The sequence below is a fragment of the Scophthalmus maximus genome, chromosome 13 (genome assembly GCF_022379125.1).
Source record: "Scophthalmus maximus strain ysfricsl-2021 chromosome 13, ASM2237912v1, whole genome shotgun sequence".
Lineage (NCBI taxonomy): Eukaryota > Metazoa > Chordata > Actinopteri > Pleuronectiformes > Scophthalmidae > Scophthalmus > Scophthalmus maximus.
The window spans coordinates 24,482,824-24,506,182 of record NC_061527.1 but is presented as its reverse complement, the minus strand read 5'-3'; the positions used below and the strand labels follow the sequence as shown (position 1 = coordinate 24,506,182).

Genomic DNA, 23,359 nt, shown 5'->3' with positions numbered 1-23,359 from the left:
AAAAATCAAAAAAAAATCTCCTCCTGTCTCTCCTCCCACCCTCTTTCTGCCCACCTCTTCTCTCTTCCCCATTTCTCTCCTCACCCCAACCGGTCGAGACAGATGACCGCCCACAACTGAATCTGGTTCTGTCAGAGATTTCTTCCTGTTAAAAGGGAGTTTTTTTCTCTCCACCGTCGCCAAGTGCTTTGCTCATTGTGGGATTTGTTGGGTTTTCCCTGTAATATTGTAATATTGACCTCACTATGTAAAGTGCCTTGAGACAATGTATGTTGTGATATGGCGCTATACACATAGAAGTGAATTGAATTGAATTGAATAATAATAATAATAATAATAGTAAAGACGGATTTGGAAGATACATTATATATATATGAGTATTATTATAAGAGGGAGGTGTTGATTCATTTAAACTAACATATTCTTCTGGCTGTAGCCAGGTTTCAGTCATATAGAATAAATCAATGTGATGATCAGTTTCCTCAGCGGGTGTGTCGAGAGGGGAGAAGTAATTAGAAATGTGAAGTGGTTGGTGGTGAACCGTGGGCTTCAGTTTATGACTATGCCTCCCATACATTCATACCTATATGTTTATGATTTAATTCTTTACTATAGCCCACAATTGTTTACTAGTACAGAATTAAGTTCGTATAAATCTAGCCTCCTAAATTTATGTCAAAGTTCACCAGATTGATGGATTTAACTCTGAAATGTACAAAATTTTCTTCATTTTCTTCAAATTTTCTCTCCAGGAGAGCATGACCCCTGACCCCCGGACAGGGCCAGATGTCCACCACCATCGTCTCCCAAAATCCCATGGGAAACATTTAAGGACTGTTGAACAAAAATTACAGATTTCTCTGAGTTTGAACATTGTTGGAAAGATTTGGTAATAATCTAAATACACAAGTCAGAGAAATGTGTAACAAAGGTCCCGTCGTTTTTAGACAATTTAATGAACAGGTTATACATTTAAATTAATGTATGTTGTGGACATTACTATTATCCCCTGGTATCTTTTATTCTCTGTAAATTCATTATGTAATACATGTGAATAATGGGATTTTGTTTTCCCATTTCGAGCACTAGCTCGTATTCATTTTATATATTTTTATTATTTATTATCATTTCATATTTTATCTTTATATTCATTATATAACAAGCTTCATAACATATTCAATGCTTAAAAGACAGAAAGTACCGAAGTAATGCTTCTTATTATTACAGTGTTTCTTTGCCACTGGAACTGAACTATGAATAAGTTTTAACTGTCAGAAAAAGGATTGTCTTAGGAATATCTTTGCTTTGATGTCTTATAAATATGTTTTCTGATATGTCTTAAGAATATGTTTGGCTAAAAGTTTAACAAATATGTTTTGTTTAAGATGTTTTACATGCCATGATCAGATTTTTTAACATTGAGTTGATTCATTTGCAACTCAATCATTTACAGTAAAGTTATGAAAGCCATGTTATAACTCTTATGCTAAAACTTTATTTTATAACTAATGTCAAAACGAGTAAAGTATATTTCTAGGTTTATCCTATAATCAAAACTGCCAGTTATACAGGGAAAGCACACACTGACTGTAAGCTGCCCAGAAAGGGTTGACCTCTTGGCCTCAGAGCTTTAAGGGGGGGACAGTTTCATCCTCACCAGGTGGGAGTCTTCCTAGGGGAGGGGCTTGAGGTGGGGCTATGGGAGGGGCTTTCATTCCCATTGGAGGATTCCAAGATGGAAAACTCCCCTTTCAAACGGAGGCTGGTACAAAGCCGGTTGCGCAGAGCAGCTCAGGGGGTCTCTCCTCTCAACCTCAATGAAGTCTGACTGGTCTGTATCAAAGTTGCCTTAGCTGATTGGTGTGGGCTGTCGGCAGCTTGACAGAAATTGGTGGAGGGGTGTATCCGCTATCCCCAAGCCTCTCTTCGGTCGAGGTCTAGTGCCTATAGATGGAGTGTGAATCTGAGCCATTTTGAGCTACCAGTAGCAATTGAAATGGTTACATGTAAGATTATGGGAAAACGGCTTGCCAGGCAAACGGGTAGTGGATTTGTTGGCTGGCAGAGCTGCTCGGAAATAACCTAAAGAAACCTAAAGAATTTGGAAAATTTAAAAGAGTCATAAATTCATTTGATCCAAAATTTAGAGAACTAAATGAATCACATTTCAGAGAAAACCGGGTTTTCCCTTTGAGTTAGAATGTTTCAATTGGCAGTTCACCCTTTCCTATTTCCAACTTCATTATTTTCTCTTAACCTTTTTATGTAGAAAATAAATATGAAGTAGTTATGTTTTAAATTTCGATTTCATTTTTACCTTTCGATTCCAATGAAATGTTTTACTTTTTAATTCTGATTTAAGTTTACTTTTGAGTTATTTGTAATCCTTATTGGTGATCGAATAAAAATCACATAAACTCAGAGAAGGAGTATATACATAACTTTCCAACTGAGGGCCAACGCTTCACTCCCGAGAGGTAAGATTCAACGGGTTCATACCATGACCACATGACTGCTGATACACACACACACACACACACACACACACACACACACATCTATGAAGGTTTAATACAGGCAACGGGGAAAAGCCATCCTCTGTCTTCTCCCCCCATTGGACCCACAGTGGTAACAGAGGCAAGGACTTCAGAGAAATAACCCTAGAAAAATGGAAAAACTTAGCGTAATAATATTTATAACTATTGTTGTTCGTTAATAATTTTTCCCTGTGTTCTCCTTTAGGGCTAAGTGCCTGTTAGCATAATGTTCTTAGATCTGAGAGTGCCACAGGTGGCAGATTAATGAACGTGCCGTCGCCAGCAGGAAAATCACAGTTCTTGACCCACCTGAGATCCAGTCGCTCTTGTCCAGCGGTAGGAGTTCCTGAAAGAGACAAAAGGCTCTGGTGGTTGTGTCCGTGGTGCTGAAATGGCAGCAGCGGCGGAGGCCTTTCCTAAAGCCTGGGGCTGTCCCGGGTGCTGGGATCAGCCTGCGCTCCAGTGCTCATATGATTGAAGCGTCATCGGGAGGTGTATACATCCACCAGCGTTTTCTCTCAACAAAGTTAACAGTTGAATTAATAATGGATTAGTAACCATGAATTGTATCAGGACATGTTCATTTCAATTCAATTTGTGAGGTTTAAGAGCACAATCAAGCCGAGTTGTCCCAGGACGCAGCTAACTTTGTACAACGTGCATCCTCCTTGTATCCTGCACTGTACTTCCTCATCAGTCATCATTCATCTGGCATGACATCTAAAGCCCTGGGGATCACAGCATCCTTGGACGTGATCTTATTTTGGGCAATGTCACAGACACCACGAGTCCACGACAGCATCAGTCGGTTGGCAACAGAAACGGCCGTTGTTAGCCTTTGACAGACATAGTGACATCGGCCGATATGTTTAGAGCCCGACCGATATATAATATGGGCCGATGTGAGCCTTTCAGCGCTTATGTTTATCTATATGAAATATGTTATTGTACAGAACAATGCTGAAAAACGTGCATTTATGTTTCCATTTTACATCAAATGAATTGCTTATTTTCTTAATTTAAGCTCTATATATTTGGTTGTATTTGTGTTTTGTTTTGATTTATAGTTATTTATGATAAAGTTTATGGTTAAACTAAAACATCAAGCCTCAAAGGTTTGATAACAACATCTTAAGAATCATTGACAGATTCAAATATATATGTCGGTCCATGAATCAGTGTCAATATTTTGTATATATTATGTTTTTTTTTTACAAGCTTTTCACGTGTCAGCATTGTTGTAGTATGAGGCTGTTTCAGAGTCCACAGTCATGTAAATGAAACCAACAAACAACACGTCCGTTGGTTGAGTTGTGGTATATTTTGTTTATTTATGGTATATTTTTGCATAGAGAAACATACTCATTTCCAGTAATGACTTCATCAGCATTTGCTGATAGCAATGGCTAAATATGGTTATAATGACATATTATCAAAGATGTTAATATCCCCCACAGCAGGTGAACAGCATGAGACCAGGAACACCGGTGCAGGCAGCTGTCACTCATCCAACCAGGGACAGGAAGTCCGAACTTTAACAGACGTAACTCAGCCACACTGTTGACATAATTTCCTGTCTCTGTCCGAATGTTGTTTTTCATAGGAACAGTTTACAATCATGCAAATAAATGTTGACTATTGATATTCGCTTCAGCTGAAAAACATCCAAAAAGGACAAAAAGTACTTCTAAAAGTTAAAGCTGCAACAAACTACATCCAGTCCAGAGCGGCAGGCCTTTCCACAGTGACCAGTGAACTCTCCGGGTCTGGAGTCAGAAATACAACTACTATTATTTTATTACATTGGGATCTCCAATATAAAACATATCAAAAGTTATGAGAGGGGACAACATTCCAATAGGTTTATATAATGGCCTGGTGTACACCGTCATGTGAAAAGGCCTGTGTCTGTGTGGATGGTAGTCATGCAAAAACTGATGAAAGTTGTTCATGCCTATGCTCTCTCTGATGTAGGGGATATATATCAGGAAGCAAGCAAAGCAGTTCTTTACTATAATATCTGTAAAAATGAGGGAAAAAAAATCCTTAAAATATGAGACTGCAGTAAAACCTAAATCATTACAAATGTCTCCAGCACATGGAGTAAACGGTGTGCAGGAGCAACATACCCACGGACACAGGAGAGGAATCGATATGGCATCGCCGTCACGGGAAAACGTGTGTCGCTGTAACAAAGTCTGATTTCCAGTAACCAAGAAAAGTTTTCCAGCTGAGTTGACAGAACGGGGCCATTCGAAAATGAATGCATTGCAATTCAAGTAAGAAACAGCAAGAGAGAAAGATGAACTGGAGCTAGAAGGTTTTCAGGCAACAGGAGCAGTAGAGTAGAGTCACATTGGTAGTTTATAGAAAAGAGCCCTCCTTGAAAACAACTCCTCAGTCTTTTGTTCAGCCGTTGATCTGCTGCCGCGCTGACGAGCAGGAATCACCACAGCTCCGTTACAGTACGAACGTGAACCCCACAATCACAGTCACAGAGCCTTGACGGTTTCGACTGACACACACCCGGAGGGGCTGTTTGGTTATTCTCTGCTAACATAACAGTGCTTGCACATGGTTTGTACCGCAGTGAAAAAGACTCTAGAAGGACCTCGCTGCGAGACAGAATCTATCCCGATGAGTGATGACCTCATCGTTACCAGATGTGTGACTGACCTTTTTTCAACCTGCCACCAACACTTCCACCTCACCGTTCTGAGCAATTCAATGATGTTCCTTTAATTTCCTCTTTTTGTAATTTTGTTAAGAGAAGTGCTATATATTTAAAGTTTATTATTATCATATCATATGACATTAGGGAGTGCAAATCTATGGACGAATAACTAATGTTCAAAATAAATTAAAGATTATGAAGTAGATTATAAAGTTGTGCCAAATATGTTCATGCACCAGTAAACGATTTCGAATCAGGTCTTAATACAAACACAGCATCCGTATTCATGTGCTTTGTGTCCATCCACTCATGTGGGAACTTGTATTGACTTGTTACTTGGCACAAGTTGTTGTCTACCGGTCAATAACATGATATGTGGAACTGAGAATTAAAGTCGTTTTGTGTGACTCTGAACACAAAATTCAGACAACCAATCAATTGTCACCAGACACACTGACACTATGTCACATACTACGAAGATGGTGAGAAGATGCCCTAGTGTGGGGACTACAATAAGAGTGAAGCTGATTGTGTAGCCTGTAGCTATTGGACGGTATCGACAACCTGTTGACCGAAAGATCATGCAGCAATGAAAGATCATGGTTGTTTCAGTCCTGATGTAATGTAATTGTTAAACTAATCGAGTAAAGAATTCCTAGTTATAATATGGATGTAATGATTTGATGATCCCATTTAGCCTTTTCACAGAAGACATTTCAACGTGACACTTGGTGCTGATAACATGAACATTATGTGAGTTTCCATCCAGCTGCTTTGATGCACATTTTCAGTTTTCGCAAAAAACAAACAAATTACTATATAACTAAATGTTGAAAAATCGAAACATTTGGAAATATCGCAAAGTTCGTACGTTTGGGAGAGATGTAAAAGTTGGTATTGGTGGAAAGTATTCAGAGGTTAAAGTATGTCGGAAGGACAGAGAGCCAGCCTCGAGCAGATGAATGGAATTCAGCCATGTTACTGCTGCTGTGTGATGAAGACTCTGGTTCACTTCTGCCAACGCCTCAAAGCTATTCACAGAATCCCTGTCAAGTCAGGATTTCTTTGCTGTTTTGTTCCTAATTCTGTCTTTGGTAACTTTTTTGCTAAGTAACACAACCACATTTGTTAACTGATTTGAATGAAGAACCGTGGACCACTCAACTCAAACAGTCCGTCAGCGTTCACTCTAGATTCTCTTCAGCTCCGTGGGTTGTTTTATGGCTCGTCACCTCGGGCTCTGCACAGCCCTCGACTGGTGGTGTACTGTATGTTCTCAATACCCCTCAGCTGAAGTGTCACACGACCAGGTGGTCGAATAGAAAACATACTGCAAAGCTCCGCGTACAAAATGACTCAAATTAAAGGAGCAGTCAAATGACAGGCACTGCTTTTTAAAATCATTTTAGGTTGTCTTTTTTCTGTTTCCATGCCGTTGACCTGCTGGTTTATTTGAACGGAGACGATCCGAGTGGAGGACGGTGATGACATGAGGCTGAAGTTCAACTTTGTGATGAACGTATTGTCCTTGGTTCATTTAATCGCTTGATTTGGACAATTTACAGATGTCAGAAGTTGATTTTTTGTTAATTTCAAAATTGGACTTCTGGATAACCGACCCTGGCAACTGTGATACCATGGTTACTGAGAGCTACGTGCTGTTTTACCTTGTAGTTGCATGCTGGCTTGGCTTGGGGAAACAGAAACAAAGGGGTCTCACCTGGTCCTGACAGCCAAGGAGACAACCATTTGAATTATGACAAAACTCTACACTGTTTCTAATACTGTACAACTGCATTCAAATAATGCAAACGTCCTCTGTACAGGTGGCCACCTTGGCTACAGTATATCAAACCTTTTTGATGCTATTGTGTCCACCCCCTTAACTTTGACCTGGAGCCATCAAACTCGAGACTCTAAAAATGTGCCATCTTTTTTGTTTGAGGGCCCAGAGGTTTTTCCTCTTATTTATGTAGTGCAAACAACAGAAACATCAACCTCAGTGAACCACAGTCACCTGCCAAGATGCTGGTCTGTTCAGGTCCAACACGTCTCATTAACTTTGGGTCAATTCAGACCTGGTCTGACTGTCATCAGGTCCATTTTGGATTGGGTCATAATTTTATAAATGGTGACTGAACAGTGACTTTTAGGATAAGACAAATCTACTAGCAGGTCATATTCCAAATGCCTTACATTACACTTCTTACCACTCCCTTATTTCATTCCATTTTCTAGATATTCGGATGAGGTATACATTTTTTTTCATTGATATGCCGCACCGTTTCTTATACACAAAGGATTTTCAACACAGATTCTGCACAATTTTAGGGTGTTTTCCATACCTGTGATGCTACAGCGAAAAAAATACACATCATAACAGCATGTGTAACTTTGCACGATTCATCAATTCTCAAACAGAAGTCCAACATTGCAAGTCGGGATTTTAAAGATGTTGCCAGTATCTTTTTTACTGCAGTCAGATCCAGTCACAGACTTTTCTCAATACTGTGTTATTAAAAGAACTGTGCTGCATTCTACTTCATCCTGTTCCACCCATCATCATTCATCATCATTCATCTTGCCCAAACCTAACTACCAGCCCACCCATTTCATGGGTCCCATATTTTGCGGCTTGGCCACTGTCTTAAGACGAATTCGCCAAAGTAAAAGCATAAATGTGACAAACAAACATGTTACATTTCTATGTTGCACATATTCTTTATACACACTGCTGTGTTCAAACCTATAAATCTACAAGCAACATTATGATAAAAACTCGAGAAATAATTCAAAAAGAACCCAAAAGTCGAGTTGAGTAAGAATAGTGTTAAGTGCACGTATCTATATAAAAACTCAAACTCCTCCACAGCCTTTTGTAGTATCTTGTCACACGATTGGTCTAATGGACGGTGTTCTAATGGCCAATCACAGAGAGCCTTGAAGCCCAAACCTCAACATGTTTAACATGTTTCCATTAGACGGGATTTAGTGGCTTGGCCACATAGCTTGGCTAAATTCCTGACAAAATATTCACAATATAGTTTAAGACACCCCAATGTAATAAATACTCTGAAATGTATTTGCATTGTATTTGATACCTAATCTGAAAACAAGATGTAGACAGAACTGAGCAAAGTGTCTGAAAGTGGCTTTGGCTCAGATTGTGAACATTTCGGCAGGTCCTTACTTTGAGAACCAAATGGTTTTCGCTTTTGTAAAGTGCCGTGTTCAGATCCAAGGAGGCCTTTACACTTTACACTTGTGTGAGTCGTGTCAATGTCAATGTAGCTCAGTCCACACACACACACACACACACACACTCAACCTTTAAAGAGCAGAGCCACTGAACCAGATCAGCTCCATGAGTGCGATCAGCACTGAGCGAGCACCCTTATGGCAAAAAAAAACTAAAAACAGACTGAAGATAATCAACCATCAAAGGATCAGTGCCACATTTTGGGAACCACCGTTCTTTTCGAGCCGTACCCAGAAGTGTGGAGTTCAGTCGTGACCTTGGAGAATATTCATAACTCAGTGGTCACGTGCTCACTAGCTTTTTCTGAGCTTTGTCAGTTTGCTCAGCTTCATGATCAAATGAAGTATGGACTTGAATTGCAGAGGGTGGACCACGACCCCTGGAGCAGAGTAGGGGTTGAGATCTCCTCCATTACAGTTTATGTCATCATGTGAACAAAGCTCCAAACACACAGATCACTGGATGAAACTGAAGCCCCCTCAATCAGCTGCTGAGAAGTGGTCGAAGGCCACAAATATTGTTAGTGCATGGACCTTGAGTGGAAAGAGACACTGTCCTTCTTGTGTGACTGAGTAAGAAGTGTGTTTCCCAAAATGCCACACTTTAAAGAGTTCTTCGTCGTGGCAGAGGATTGGTGGAGTCCCAGCCTCTGCTAAAGCTGACCACACTCAGTATCTCACTATCTCACTGCCACTGTTTAACCTAAAACTATCAACCTGCTACATTGGTTTATGTCAAGCCATCATACATGCAGCTTTTTTTTGTGTTTTTTTTTTTAAGTGCTACCAGCTGTACCATGAAAAGTATGATCACTTTTCCATTATGTATTATTGTTCTCAAACTAAAGGCAAGGCACATAATGTGTTACATGATATATCGTGCAAAATAGAAGTTAAACAACGGGGCCATTATTAAAGATCAAAGAAAGAAAAAGAGAACCCTTCCAGGAAGGGGACACGCAGGAGAAAGAGCAGGATTGAGAGGGAGAGGTATCGTTAGTTTGAGCCATGCATTCTTCAGGTCAGCACAGCGACCAGGGCAGCACCATGCAGTATACATCAGCTTTGAGCGAACCTTAGACCTTGTCCTGCCCAAAACCCAGCTCCCGTCAGCACCTCCGCTAGAAAATCTGAACCCTAATAGGCGCTGACCGATGTCAACAGTAACCCTGAACCCTGGTGAAGGAAGAGACACAGACACCAGTGTTCAGACCGAATGCCAAGCGGATTTCAGAGTGGACGAAAACACGTGCAACTTCTATTCTCAATATGGAGGAACCTGTGTGAGTTGACAATGTGTCTCCTCACACACACTCTTCACACCGGGAGTTGTGCATCGCAAGCTCGCGATGGTGTGTACAGCGTGGCCACATTCCATTTGGGACTTCACCACAGACTCAATGTGACTCGGGGGAGAAGTCAACAACGATATCTGCTCAAACTGTTAGCCTGGCATTCGATCTGACCACACCTCGACACAGAAACACAAGTCCTTCAGCTAAGTACATCCCACGGTAACAAACTAAAAACAAATAGTTGCAAAATCGAAATATGGCATCAATTATAAAACATTAGTCCCTAAAAAAATCTCATATACAATATATTCAGTGTTTTCATCTCCAAAGATGTACGAAATATGAAAAGGCCTTGGTTGTACTCGTTGTACTACTACTGTGTTTGGAGTCTGCATTTGATTTTAGGTACAAATATCAATAGAGAAAATATCTTAAAACTCAATTTTGGATTTGACTGTTTTACTAACTGCGATCTGACATCTTGCTCTTTGCTACTTCTCTGAAGTAGTGTAGTTCTGTTATCAGAATTCTAAGAGTTTTAAGTTTAGGTGAGGAAAGTCAGCCATAACAGAATATTGCTTTGCCTCTTTAAAGCACAGGAATTAAAAATCAAACTCTTGAGTTGCTTGTTGCCCTTGGTGAAGCATTGAGGGTTGACCTGAAACAAAACCTAGCACTGTGGCTAACTTGTCTTTCTGTTCATCTGTGTCCTTCTCCAACTCCTACCCAGCCCAAACCCTTACGGCTACTCTCAGGTTGGGTCGGGGACTTCTTCTACGTCTGGACAAGTGACCACCTGAGTTTGTGCTTGGCTCAAGTCAGCATGCACATGACCTGTTGTCATAAGCATCGACGACCAGCTTACCAACATGCACCATGGTCACAACTTCCACACCTGTACATTTCCTTCTGACCTACCTACATACGAGTACAAACCAGTCACTGTGTTCTCTGACAAACACACACACACACACACACACACACACACACACACACACAGTCTACAGCTGGCCGTGCGGCCACATGACCTTGGTTTTAGTCTTGTCTTGGTCTTCTCTCAGTTCTCGAAGTCGTTTCCTTCTGGCAGGTGCACGTCTCCTCCACATGTTGTGCCTTCGGTACTGTCCTCACAACATGAATGAGCATTTGAATGGGAGGGAGCAGCAGGACCTCTGTGTCAAATGATGCCCTTTTGCTAAAGACTTGAAAGCCCCAGTGTTACTGGTGACTCTATACTGGTGTCCAGCTGTAGCATTGCATGAAGCGTTCCAGGGGGCATGGATATAGCTCTTATATTCCACGATCACTCATTGTTGACTGATTTAAAAAAAAAAGAAGCATAATCAGTCTTAGAAACAAGAGCCTCGCAAAGCAACGTAATGGTTTCAGCCTGATGATTGTCAATAAAAAAAGACAAAGCCTCTGTACTTTAGTGGAAAGAGAGGGCAAAAATGCGCTGTTCCGACTCTTCATTTTCTTCAGATGTATCAATAACATATCAAAAAGTGCAAAGAAACTTTACATATTAACAGCAGGATCTCTCTTGCTAGTTGGTTCAGAAAATAAGGGGAGGCTTATTTGCATATATTATAAGCAGCACCTGCAGCGGAGGGGGCATTCTGGGAGTTGAAGAGGGGTGAGGTCTACGTCTGTCCCAGGGTGGAGAGGGGTAAAGGCTGACATCCATCCCAGGGAAAACAGGCCTCCTCCTGGGGACATGGTTAGGTTCGAGGCTTGAGCCCTGGTTCCGGGCTGCAGTCCATCTGGACCAACCAGACATCTGCATCATTCCACCGCTTCCTCTAGAAAATCACAGCTCATGTCAGTGGCTGTCTGCGAGAACCATTTAGTGTCATATAGCAAAGTACATTCTGGGGCTGCAAAAATGGCTGAGCGAGAGCAGTACACTCCTCCGGTCCATGCTCTCTCCCTTCTGGTTTCGTACGCATATGTAAATATATCCCACTGTATATTTACACATATGTACCACCATGTGTTATATGCGTCTACAAAGTTGAATATATTTTTCCTTTGGCAATGTCTTGACAACATTGTTTCCTCTCCTCGATGACAGTGCCACCGCGACAATCAGCCGTCCTCCAGAGGTCCCTCAGTTGCCCAGATACCAAGACTGGAACAGAGATAAGCACAATCACATGTTACTGGGAAACGAGTCCCATCATAAATGTATTTATGACACAGAGGTACAAGGTACAGGAGCATTCTCCATCACTCTACAAAACACACGGTAAATTAGGTGTATATATATATATATATATATGAAGCTTTAAGCCTATATCAGAACATTATATGCAATTTTTGAAATACCATTAGAGCAAAGTAGCAAGTAAAAAAACAAAAAACATCAATCAAATACATTGTTGTACATTTTAAAATAGTAGATAAACTAACTACAAGGACGATGAAGCGTGTGTGAATCATCATGTGGCGTTATTAACAGGAACAAAGGTTCTATTTAAGTTTAGGACATTTAAAAAGAACTTTGTTGATTTGCCTTCAGTCATAGAAATAATAAACTGAAATCCTGTTTTTTAAAAGAGCACATAGTGAATATGTTCATATTCACAGGTGAACCCAGCTCAGCTTGTCGTCCACACTGGGCTGTTTACAATACTGACCTCGGTTTTGATCCTAATTTTAAAAGTCATCATTCTCTGAATCCAAACCGTAATAATCTACCAATCAAATCACATCAAGGCAATCAATCAAAATTGTTATTAACAGTGTCCCGTCTGGACATGATCTCACTTCAGCTAAACATTCTGAACATTTGGAGTCCGACCATATGAAAGTAATGAAAGTTATTGAGAATCTTCAGAGAGAAGCTGGTCAAATCTGTGGTCATCTCACAGTGAAACACATCCTCTGAACGAAGGCACACTACGGTAAAGTGACCAACATGTAAACACCAACGGGTCTGACCTGATCTCGAACATGCGGATGAAACCAGATATTTGTCCGTACACAGTTCCTGTATCTGGCAGTGTGACGTGTGCATGTAAATGATGAGTCAATGACATCGTCGTATTTACATCAAGGTTCATTGCACTGGAGCTGAAATCGTATAGTCTGATGGACAAACACTCTTCTCCTCTCAAAGCTTCCATTTGTTGAGAATGGATTTCCATTCCACTACACGGGCCAAGAAAGAACCGTGACATGTTGGCACGGATCCAGGAATGTATGAACAATTTCTTAAAGGTTGGAAGATATTTAATTTTCACACATTTCCCAGGGAATTATAAATGGATCTTAGTGAATAAAACATCAGGCACATTTAAGGGATTAGTCCACATGTGTTTTTGTACAATTTGGTGCAGCTTGATTGAGCTCAAGGGCCTTTGCGGAGGTATGCGCACTACTTAGTGCTGGTCTACTTAGTTGTAGCATCATTTCCTCCTCCCATTTCTTTTCACATATTTAACGAATCAAAATCAACATAAAGATATCCCTCACTGCTCAGAAGTTACCTCACCATGTGTTCGGTTGTGACAAACTGTGGAACTACACAGAGAGAGAGAGAGAGAGAGAGGACTACCTGACTCCGGATGAGTTGAGCTGTTTCTGGGCAGTGAACGTGCAATGCAGCAGATCAACACGCGTGGCCCAGCTCTACTCCTAATCAAAACATAGTGTTCTAAACATAATGTAGAAACGTTTCTGCCATGTACTTTCTAACCCACTTACAGTAGCCGACCTATCAGCTGCCTGACGATATTCCACTACCACTGACAGTGACAATTGTGGTCTTAGATGTAAGATGCCAACCAGGATTCAATGTGTGTGTTTTATTGTCATATAGATTTGACAGTTTATTGTCAGATTTCGTATAAAGACCAATAGAGTGTGACAGTAAAAGAGACAGCCGACTCTCCCATCGATGAGCTGAGAGACATAACTTTTGTAAAAATAAAAAAAAAGGTGGATGAAAAAACCGATTACAAAGTCAAGAGTTGATATGTGAAATCATATTCAGCACAAAAGGAGAGGGCACATTTTAGATTGTGCTGACTTCTGCTGTAGTATAGTGATTTATTTCTTATTCAGGCGGAGGCCGACGTCTCAGAGGCGGATAAACCACGACGAGTGGGCGAGAACTGATTCTTTGGTCGGGTCAGCTGAACCCCCCCCCAAATTCCAACTTTTCACAATTTCAAATAAACCATCATTTACTAACCTGGGCTTGGTAGAGTCCACCTGGGTCTCGAGGGGTGACTCCAACAAAGGAGGAGCGACTGGCAGGGGGGGTCCCGGGGGCCGAGTATGCTGAGGGTGTTTGTGTTGACAACATAAGTCTCATAGCGTCTCAACTTTTTAAAGTTGCATGAGGCAGAACTTTGAACAGAAATCTGCTGGGGAGCTACAGCAGAGAACAGCCTGTCACTGACTTCTCCTGTCTGATCTGACTCACACTGGACAATAAATAAACCCGTGAGGTATTCCAGATTGTGGAATTGGCAAATTTGCCAAGTGTTCCACAAATTTAAGGTACCATTAACGCATTTTTACTGCAGGAACTTGATAACACATGATGTAATGAGTATCTCTTGATTCTGCTTCTGTTTCCTATGTTCTGCATTGGGGAGTGAAACTAAATGTAAGTTCCAAGAACTTTCAGGGGTTGCCAGCAGTACTTTGTATAGTGATTGTTTATGTAACATCATATCACATATCTTATTTTCTTTCTCCACTCTATCATTGTACAAATGGAGGACACGTCAAAGAGACACTCTTGCTTGCTCCACAACTCCACCAGTCTCTCCTCCTTTTGTACGGTCCAGAAGAACCGCAGCCTATGAGGCTTCATCCGCTTCTCCATGCGATGTTGCAGCATGAATTTCCTCTACACGCTTTTCTGCTTCCTGTTGGGTTCTGGACAGAGCTCACCTATTGGTTGTGAACAATGTTCGTGTCACTATCTGCGAGAGCCAAGACTTAAAACTAAGGATGATATCAAACATGGTTGATTTTATCGGAACGTCAAGACGAGAAAAAGACCTCGAACAGCTCGGATCACCACCTCACACCGAACGACCGAGGTGACAGCACCTACTGGACCTTCTCCATCGCTACACCCCATCCTGGAATCTGCGGTCCACGGACAAGGGTCTGCTCTCCACCCCCACACCAGACTGCAGACTTCAGGGGACAGAGCCTACTCTGTCGCAGCCCCCACCCTCAGGAACTCCATCTCCTCAGAAATTTCGAAACGCCCCCTCACTGGACTTCTTCAAAAAACTCCTAAAAACCCACCGGTTCACCAAGGCCTGCAATCCCTCATCACTTTTGTGTGTGTGTGTGTGTGTGTTTGTGTGTGTGAATTGTAAAGCTGTCACTCCAGCCCAACCTTCCTGTGTACCATTATTACTAACTAAATTTGGTTGCTGCTTCCAAAGTAAAATTTGAAATTAAAATATTTATGCAAATATAGTTATGTGGGTTTTAATGATGTTTTTCTACATGTCCCTTTTTATAAGATACAGTGGAAACACATGATGGGAAGTGTAAATGAACAGGAATGGTTCTCCGTGAACGAATATGGCAGGTTTACAGAGCCTTTTGTATTTGAGGGAGCATGATGGAAATGATAGAAAAAGAGGATGATAAGAATTTGGTAGTTGTTTTTTTAAGATTTAAGTTTTTGCGAATCAAAAAATACAATTTTTGATCAAATGAACATATTTTGTTAGAGCAAATGAGCAGGGGCAGGATGTTGTGTCACTAATGGTAAATGGACTGTATTTATATAGATCTCTTCTAGTCTTATTGATAACCCAAAGAGCTTTACAGTACAAGTCACGTTCACACACAGCTGCTGTTGCCCCGCTTCTTCTGTCACAATCACACACTGTCTGAAGAGCTGCCAGAGGGTTAAGTGTCTTGCCCAAAGACACATCAGCATGCGGATAAGGGGAAGCTGGGATTGAACCGCCGACCTTCGGGCTCGTGGACGACCGACTCAACCTCCTGAGCCACAGCCCCTCATGAATCTTGAATTTGAACTTGACACACTAAGATGAACTCTCTCTCTCTGTGTGTGTCTCTGTGCGTTTCTGTAGTTTGTCACAACTAAAAACAAGGTGAGAAAAGTTGTTGTTGTTGTTGTTATGGATATTTGAATGTGACTGACCCATGCGGAGATTCAATTGATTCAGTTAAAGGTCTCTTTTTCTATCCCCCTTAATATTTGTTCATCTTAGCCATCAGTGATGTAAGTGGTCCTAAAGACTGTAAATATAATAATTGTATTAGTACTTAACTGTAGTTTTTTCTAATTTCTAAACTTGGTGAACTCAGGGTAGAGGCCAACTGCGTAATCAGTTGCTGCTCTGATAAATTATGTGCTGAACACATACTGTACAAACGATAATATCAATGCATCACTCTACTTTCTAAGTAGTCAGTGGACACGATATCAAGCTATATGTGCAGACAGAAAATAAAAACTCGTAGGACCAGGTCATATAAGTGTTTTTAAGATATGCTCACTGTCAGTCTGGAATACCCCCCAGGAGTATTTACACCATTAAACCAGCTGTGATATCTAACTTGTGCATGTCCAGCTCACAATCTTCTCTTCTTCCATATAAAAACAAATGTAGGACTATGAATGATGAAATATTATATTCTAACACTTATCAGGGGCTTGTGTAAATATGACATTATGAACACTTACTGGGTGAAGTGGGAGAGTGTGCTCCCCCGTCAGAGGAGGTGGTCGTGGCCTTGGACTCTGCAGCCAGGGTGGGCCGGGTCAGGGGTCCTCCCGGTCCAGGAGGGGCCAACATCTGAGAGGAGATGTAGTGACTGGGCACTTTGATCTGGCTGCTGCCGTTCAACTGGGAAAAGACAGACAGACGGAAACACTAATATACTGATATTTAACATGAGGCAGTTCGTCAGCGTACTCCAAAAGTATATATATATAAGTATATATCACAAACGTTTCTGAATGCATTTACCCTCTCAAACTAAAGGCTTTTTTATGAGCAATCTTCCATCACTGATACATCCAAACTAACTGGTTGCTTACAGAGTAAGTTGCACAGAACCTCATGGAACTGACTCATTCACTTCTCCACAAGGTGGAGCTGTTAGGTCTTCATCACACTACTTCTATAAATCTAAAGGAAAGAAAAAAAGACACAGCAACAGCGGAAACCTGGAACCACACTAACCCCGACCCTTAGACAAGGGGAATTCAGTTAAAATTCAAGGAGGTCCAGTCGGAGAAATCTTCCTCAAGATAAGGTCCGGAACGTCATAATGTCTAACTGGCATTATAATTTGGTGTCATATGTGTGTGAAGAGAAGACTCTGTGTTTCCCTTGTCAGGCTGTTGAGGAAAGTCAGGGGGTTGGTCCCGGAGCGAGACAGCGTTATGGAGAAAGTGAAACTGATCCCCTCCTTCGCGACTACGCTCTGAACGCCAAGCAGGAAAAGATCGACACCAGTGTAGTGACGCTCCACCGGTTGATAAGCCCCGTCAACATTTATTAATTCTCAGTGATCTATCAGTTGTGGGTCCGGATAGGACCCCAGTCTGCCTCTGAGGACTTACTGATTAGTGATCATAAATATATCTTGTTATTCTTTCCACTTTTTTTTACATCGGGCCTTTTATGTCCAAATAATAACTGCTGAGACATTAAAATATTATATATAACAACTGTGTGCTGAAGCCTAAAAACCTATACATGTGTTGTATGGACACTAACCCCCTCCCACATACAACTACAAAAAAGGGGGGAAAGCATAGCTTCTTTTGAAAATATCATTATTTGCATAAAAATAATAACAGAACAGAACGATTAACTAAAATTATTAATTGATTAAAATGAACATTAATACTGAACTTGGTACCTGCAGGAATTTTGAGGGAAAGTAGCACAATTTGTATAAAATAATGAACAGATTATTTCCTGAGAAAATATATACTGTATATATATATAAAATGTCACTGCTGCTGGAGACATCTTCTTACTAATCCTGCAGATTATTCAAAGAATATGTCAGTCAGTCTGTCAGTCATATCTGGAGAACCATTCATCAATTACTGCAGGTCACTTTTTGCAGTTTCAGAAAGAAAACTGCAGCCAGCAACACTGTGGGCCAAACATACATGTTGAGAACAGCCACTTCACTAGTAACGTTAATAAGACAACAGCGGATCCTTCCGCCTCCCTCAGTCTGTTATTCGAGTGTGAACGTGAGCGCACGTACGTGACAGAGAGAGAGAGAGAGAGAGAGAGAGAGAGAGAGAGAGAGAGAGAGAGAGACTAAGAGCTGGTCTGCTGAAGTAACGCTGCAAAAATACAGAAATACGCATCTAGTCGCGTCGTTGCATTGACTCATCTCACATGGACTACTGTAATGCTCTCTCCTCCTCCCTCAGTGTGTCTGCTCTTGACGATCCCACATCACATCCTCACTGGCTCCCTGTCCCATTTAGAATCCAGTTTAAAATCCTCACTCTCACCTACCAAGCTGTCCACGGCCGGGCCCCATCATATGTATCTGATCTACTTCACCCCTATATTCAGCTCCCTCAGATCAAACTCCTCAAACCTGCTTTCTAACGCTAAAGACCCTGCTGTTCACACAGGCTTATGGGTAAATTGGCATGTACCAAGTCTATAGTTTTAAGTTGTAGGTAATATTTGTGCCATTTTATTTTTTATCTATTTGATTTGATTTTTTACTGCTTTTATTGTGTTTTTTGTTATATTGCAATTTTTCTATTACTTATTTTATGTATTTATTATAAATGTGTCTTTGCTCTTATTATTTGAGACCCCACATGTTTTACAGGGTCTCAAACTTTTACGACCTTTGCTGTAAATCACATATTGCCGATGTAAAGCACCTTGTGACTTGTGTCTGAGAAATGCACGATACAAATAAACGTATTATTATTATTAGATTATTAATGTCCTTTTATTGAGCTGATTCAGCTTAACATTGGGCTACTTTTGCTTTCTTTGTCTGTAGATGGCACATTTTGGCACTGTAACTCTGAGTAAAACATAAATAACTGGAATAGAGGTGAAGAACTCTCTTGTGTGTATCTCTTATCTTTCTGCAAAGACTTGAATTATTTGTTCAGTTGAAATGCTCGACGTTAGTCACCTTGAGTAGGAGTGAAGAAAGGGAACAGCGTTCGGAGCTCTGTGACATACTGAGCCGACCTTTTGATTGGTTGTACTCACCGAGCTGGAGGTCTGATTGGCAGGGTCACAGGCCAATGAGACCAGGTCTTTCAGGGGGTCCTGGGCCAGGTGAGGAGGATAGCGGATCGCTCCGTGAGGGAAGTAGGAGGAGGATGGGAAGTGAAGCGAAGAGGAGGGGTGGGTGCTCCGCGACAAACCTGGACAGAGATGGGGAAAGAGACGAGACATTAGATTACCTGTGTGTGTGTGTGTGCGCGTTTGTGCATGTGCGTGATACTGACCACTGTGCACCGCTATGACTGGCCGGTGGTGCTGAGTGAAGGATCCCAGTCTTGGTGAGTCTTCCTGGGGAGAAGGACTGTCCAGCTCTGCCTTCTTCACTGGAGGAGACAGACCTAAAACACACATGACCACCACTTCTTCATTGAACCATCAGCATTCACATGTTTAATAGCTAATGACCCAACACGTTTTATGACTACACTGTAGTTATGGTTCAATTTGAAGTGTTTTGGATCTTCACAGACTGACAGTGTTCAGAAGATCATGACGAGTTAACCTCAAATCAAATGAGCTCAAATGAGATGAATTACCCTATGCCCAACCAGTCAGCTCGTTGCCAAGCTCCTCAACTAACCCTTTAAAATGATCATTGAATGCTTATGACATTTGTTCACTCTCTGGGACTATTTGGTTTCTAAATTTGAGTTTGTTATTTTCCCCCCCAGATGATTGAATTTCGCCTCTGTTAACATAGTAGTGTAATTTGTAGAGTGTGTGGTCCGACGCCCCTCGATTACTTGATTTTGAAGCAGAGCAGTATTTGTTTGGGTCTTTAAAAAAAGCTTTGAGTGTGAAATTCCTTTGTTTCATCGGTGCGATATTTCTTAAGGACTTCAAAATAAACTCTGAGATGTTCATTAGTTCATTTCAGCATCTGATCCTCACTGTGTTATTTTATCGTCAGACTGAGTCAGTCCACAGCTCTTGCCCCACATCAGTGTAATTCTATAAACATCATTGATCAACAGCCTCATGGCTCCCGACAACCACTGACCAACCTGTCGCTGTCATTTGTCGAGTTTCATTACTGCAGACCTCAGCTCAGACGTTTAAAAAACAGGTATTTTCACAGTTTTGGAGGGGACTCATAGCTGCACACAGATCTCCATGTATGCATTAGATGCTGTAGCGAATCGTCGGCCTCAGAGTTTCAGTGAAGCAGCCCTTGACAGATTTTGACTTGTGTCAGTGGAATAAATCATTGATGGCTGGTATACATTGGCCGGCGGAGGCATTATATCTGAGGGTTAACTTCAGTTACCCATGACAACTGAAGCAAACCATCTGTGGAGGTATTCATTAGTCTATTTCGACTGGAATGCAAATTCAATTGCAAATGTGTGCAAGTTACACAAACATATTTCCTGTGAGTGCCTTTAAGAATGTGCATGTTACTATTTGTACTGTACATGTTTTTTCCTGCATTAGCACACTCCGCGCAGATACTAGTGGACCCAATGAATCCTGTTCGTGTTCTTGATCTTATTCTGTTACCTCCTTCCATGTCATCAGTCCAGTTCCTGGAGCTGCTGGCTGGAGAGGAAGGGGAGTGGTAGTACTCCCCTCCTGGACTGTCAGCCTCCTCCTCCATGGAGCCGGACTTGTGACGCTTACTCCTGTGGACACACACGCAGAGTGAAGTCAGTGAATGCCTATAGTTTTAGATATAATTGTCCAGGAATGTTATTTTATAGTTGTACTTTAGGGCTTTATTGTTATGCTTCCATAAAGCTGAGGGACTTACAGAGACAGGTTTTAAATAGAACTGCTCACACTTGATGCAACAGAGGCCAAAATATCCTCAACCTCTAAGTATCTTTTTTCTCAGAGTATTGTGATAATAAATTGTAATCTAATCCAGTTTCATCTAATCTAAGGTTAGGTTTCTGTGTTTAGATGTTGTAATGGGTCATGTCATTAACTACCCCTCCAATCTTTTTGTATGAAATATACAAAACAAATGTCTTCATTTTGTTTTCAAGTTTTTTTTTCATTTCCACGTGACAAACCCCTGAGAGGCAAGTGAAAAAAACCCCCAGATTAATTAATTAAAGATATATATATATTAGTAAGCATGTACAGTAAGTGTTTGTTGTAGTAATATTCATTCTGACCACAAGAGGCAGAATATATCTGTCAGAAAGCCATATCGTTGTGCATGGAAAAAATGGTGCCCTGACCCTTTTAAAAGGAGGAGGCTGAAGGAAATGTCTCCCTGTCACTGTCTTGGGTAGAGGTGGAATTGTCAAATTGGCTAAGGAAGTTTCCTAAATCTTGCAGTGACCCGGAAGTATTTGATCAGCAGCCATGATAAGAGCTTTTCTGATTCTCTAAATGCATAGGGAAGGAGATTTAATGCGTCCTTTTCCTATCTCCTTTAGCATAGAGTACACTGGACCTTCCTATGTGAAAGGAAAGGAGATGTAGACCCATTACGTGGGTGCCATGCACATAGGTGAACGTTTGTAGTTTCACCACCGCAGACGCACGTCAATAACATCCACCGTCGCGTGATGACGTAGTTCAGCGAAAGTAGAGTCGGATTCTCTGAGCAGCGCTGTCGGCTTTTCCTAAGTCCTATGAATCCTACTTTACGCCTTTCCTTGACCTCATGACGTTTTACACTGAGGTCAAAGAATAGTAGAGAGGAAGGACAATTGGACCGCACCCTTGAACCAGAAGCAGCCTGCACCTCAGAGCTTAGTTTGTCTTTTCTATGTTTGTTTCTTTCTCGTTGAGGCTGGGAGTCTGGTAGTCCTATTTCCGTGGCTTTAATTCCAGTTGAGAGGCTTTGAAGGATAGCCAGAATGTGTTTGTTATGAAAAGGTTTTCACCTGCCTCTCAGGGTTTCTGGAGGGAAGCATGGTGTACATGGTTAAATAATAGCTTGTTAGCAGTTTTGGATCTTCTTGTCTTGTTTTTTTCTCCTGCCTTCTACTACGTTAGTTTTTCCGTTCAACCTGCGCACCACCACCTCAATCTGTCTCAGCACTCCAGTCAAGCGGTAAGCCACGCTGCCACTGCTCACTCAGCCTCGAACAGTCTGCTCCTGTCCCTGTGCCCGGGTTCTCAACCTGATCCGGGACACTCCATGCTAAAGAACCCAGCCCTGGATCGAAGACTCTGAACCAGTGCCTCAGGTTCACTCAGGTTCACTCAGGTTCATCCTGCACAGTGCAAATAAATCGTATTGGTTTTATCTTCTCCTGCCTCCATCGCCCGTGTTCAGCACGTAGAGGCCGACATTAAATCTTGAAACCATAAGACTGTGATGGAAACACCCAAAATGTCCATCACCTTTGATTGAAAGACGGCTGCCTTTGTGGACACAGAGAGGGCATTTCGTTGAGTCCTTTACTGTCATATTACAGTAAAAACAAGTCAATGTTACAGCGCCTAATGAAATTCTGACGTCAGTCATCCTCTATTACAAAATAATATATATATTTTTTTTAAAGTTAATGTCCACTGTTGTACCACAGTGGACGTTAAGTGTATAGTGCATGTTGCAAACTACATGTGGATAGAACAGGAAGTGCATTGTGAATATTGTATGTACAAAGTAGACCCGATGAATAAATAAAAGTAGTATAAATAAATAGAAAAAGAAAGAGACAAAGAAAAGAAAAGCACTGTTAAAATATTCCGAGCAAGTCAGTGATCCAGAGTTCAAAGTAAGGCTACCGGGGAAGTGCAGTGTGCGTTCACAAGCCTAATGGCATGTGGGAAAAAAACAGTTTAGCAGCGTTGTAGTCCGGGACGTGATACTCTTGTAGCCTCTGTCTGATGGCAGGAGTGTGGAGAGGACACTTTGGCCGCTCTAACTTCCTTCAAATGCTGTTCTCGGGTCTGTAAGGCTTGTTCTCCGTTAAGTTCAAAGCTAGATTTATACGTGACACGTCGGTCATTGTGCACGTCACCTCTGACGTCCCCGCAGCGTCAGACCATTTTATACTGGCACTTCAGGCGCGTCTGACGTAGTGCAGTCTTCTCATACACAAAATGTGCACGCTGCTGACGAAAGACTATCTACACCAATGGAATGGCCACAGAATAAGAACTATGGCAACGGCGTCAGAGCTGGTGTTACGGTCTTTCCTGAATAGAGCCCCTCCACTTGCAGGAAGTGACGTCCTCTCACCAATGCTCCTGACAAAAAATGGGATAGGCGCGACCTTACAAAACGACACCAACGCAGACCCCGCGCCACGGGAAGTGACATCAACGCTACCGCGCGCACGGACCGATGCATCGAGCATAAATCCAGCTTTAGGCTGCTTACCAAAAAAGGTTGTCAATTTGATGCTCCAATGTTAGATGTTAATGAAAAAGATAGTGTAG

At 41.6% G+C, this 23,359-nt stretch overlaps 1 protein-coding gene across 6 annotated transcripts in view; it reads right to left on the bottom strand.

The window, feature by feature from the left end:
* Positions 1 to 3,843: 3,843 nt before the first annotated feature.
* Positions 3,844 to 23,359, bottom strand: part of nfic (nuclear factor I/C) — a 55,636-nt gene continuing 36,120 nt past the window's right edge. For 4 of the 6 annotated variants that reach the window (XM_035646745.2, XM_035646743.2, XM_035646746.2 and 1 more), the window contains exons 8-12: positions 20,513 to 20,634; positions 19,237 to 19,350; positions 18,995 to 19,152; positions 16,462 to 16,624; positions 3,844 to 11,895 (exon numbers count right to left, since the gene is read on the bottom strand). In XM_035646745.2, the coding sequence (XP_035502638.1) occupies positions 11,771 to 11,895; positions 16,462 to 16,624; positions 18,995 to 19,152; positions 19,237 to 19,350; positions 20,513 to 20,634 (682 nt within the window). In that variant the 3' untranslated portion in view covers positions 3,844 to 11,770. Of the gene's footprint in view, positions 11,896 to 13,962; positions 14,052 to 16,461; positions 16,625 to 18,994; positions 19,153 to 19,236; positions 19,351 to 20,512; positions 20,635 to 23,359 lie in introns of all 6 variants that reach the window. The other 2 variants (XM_035646744.2, XM_035646747.2) reach the window with 1 other exon arrangement.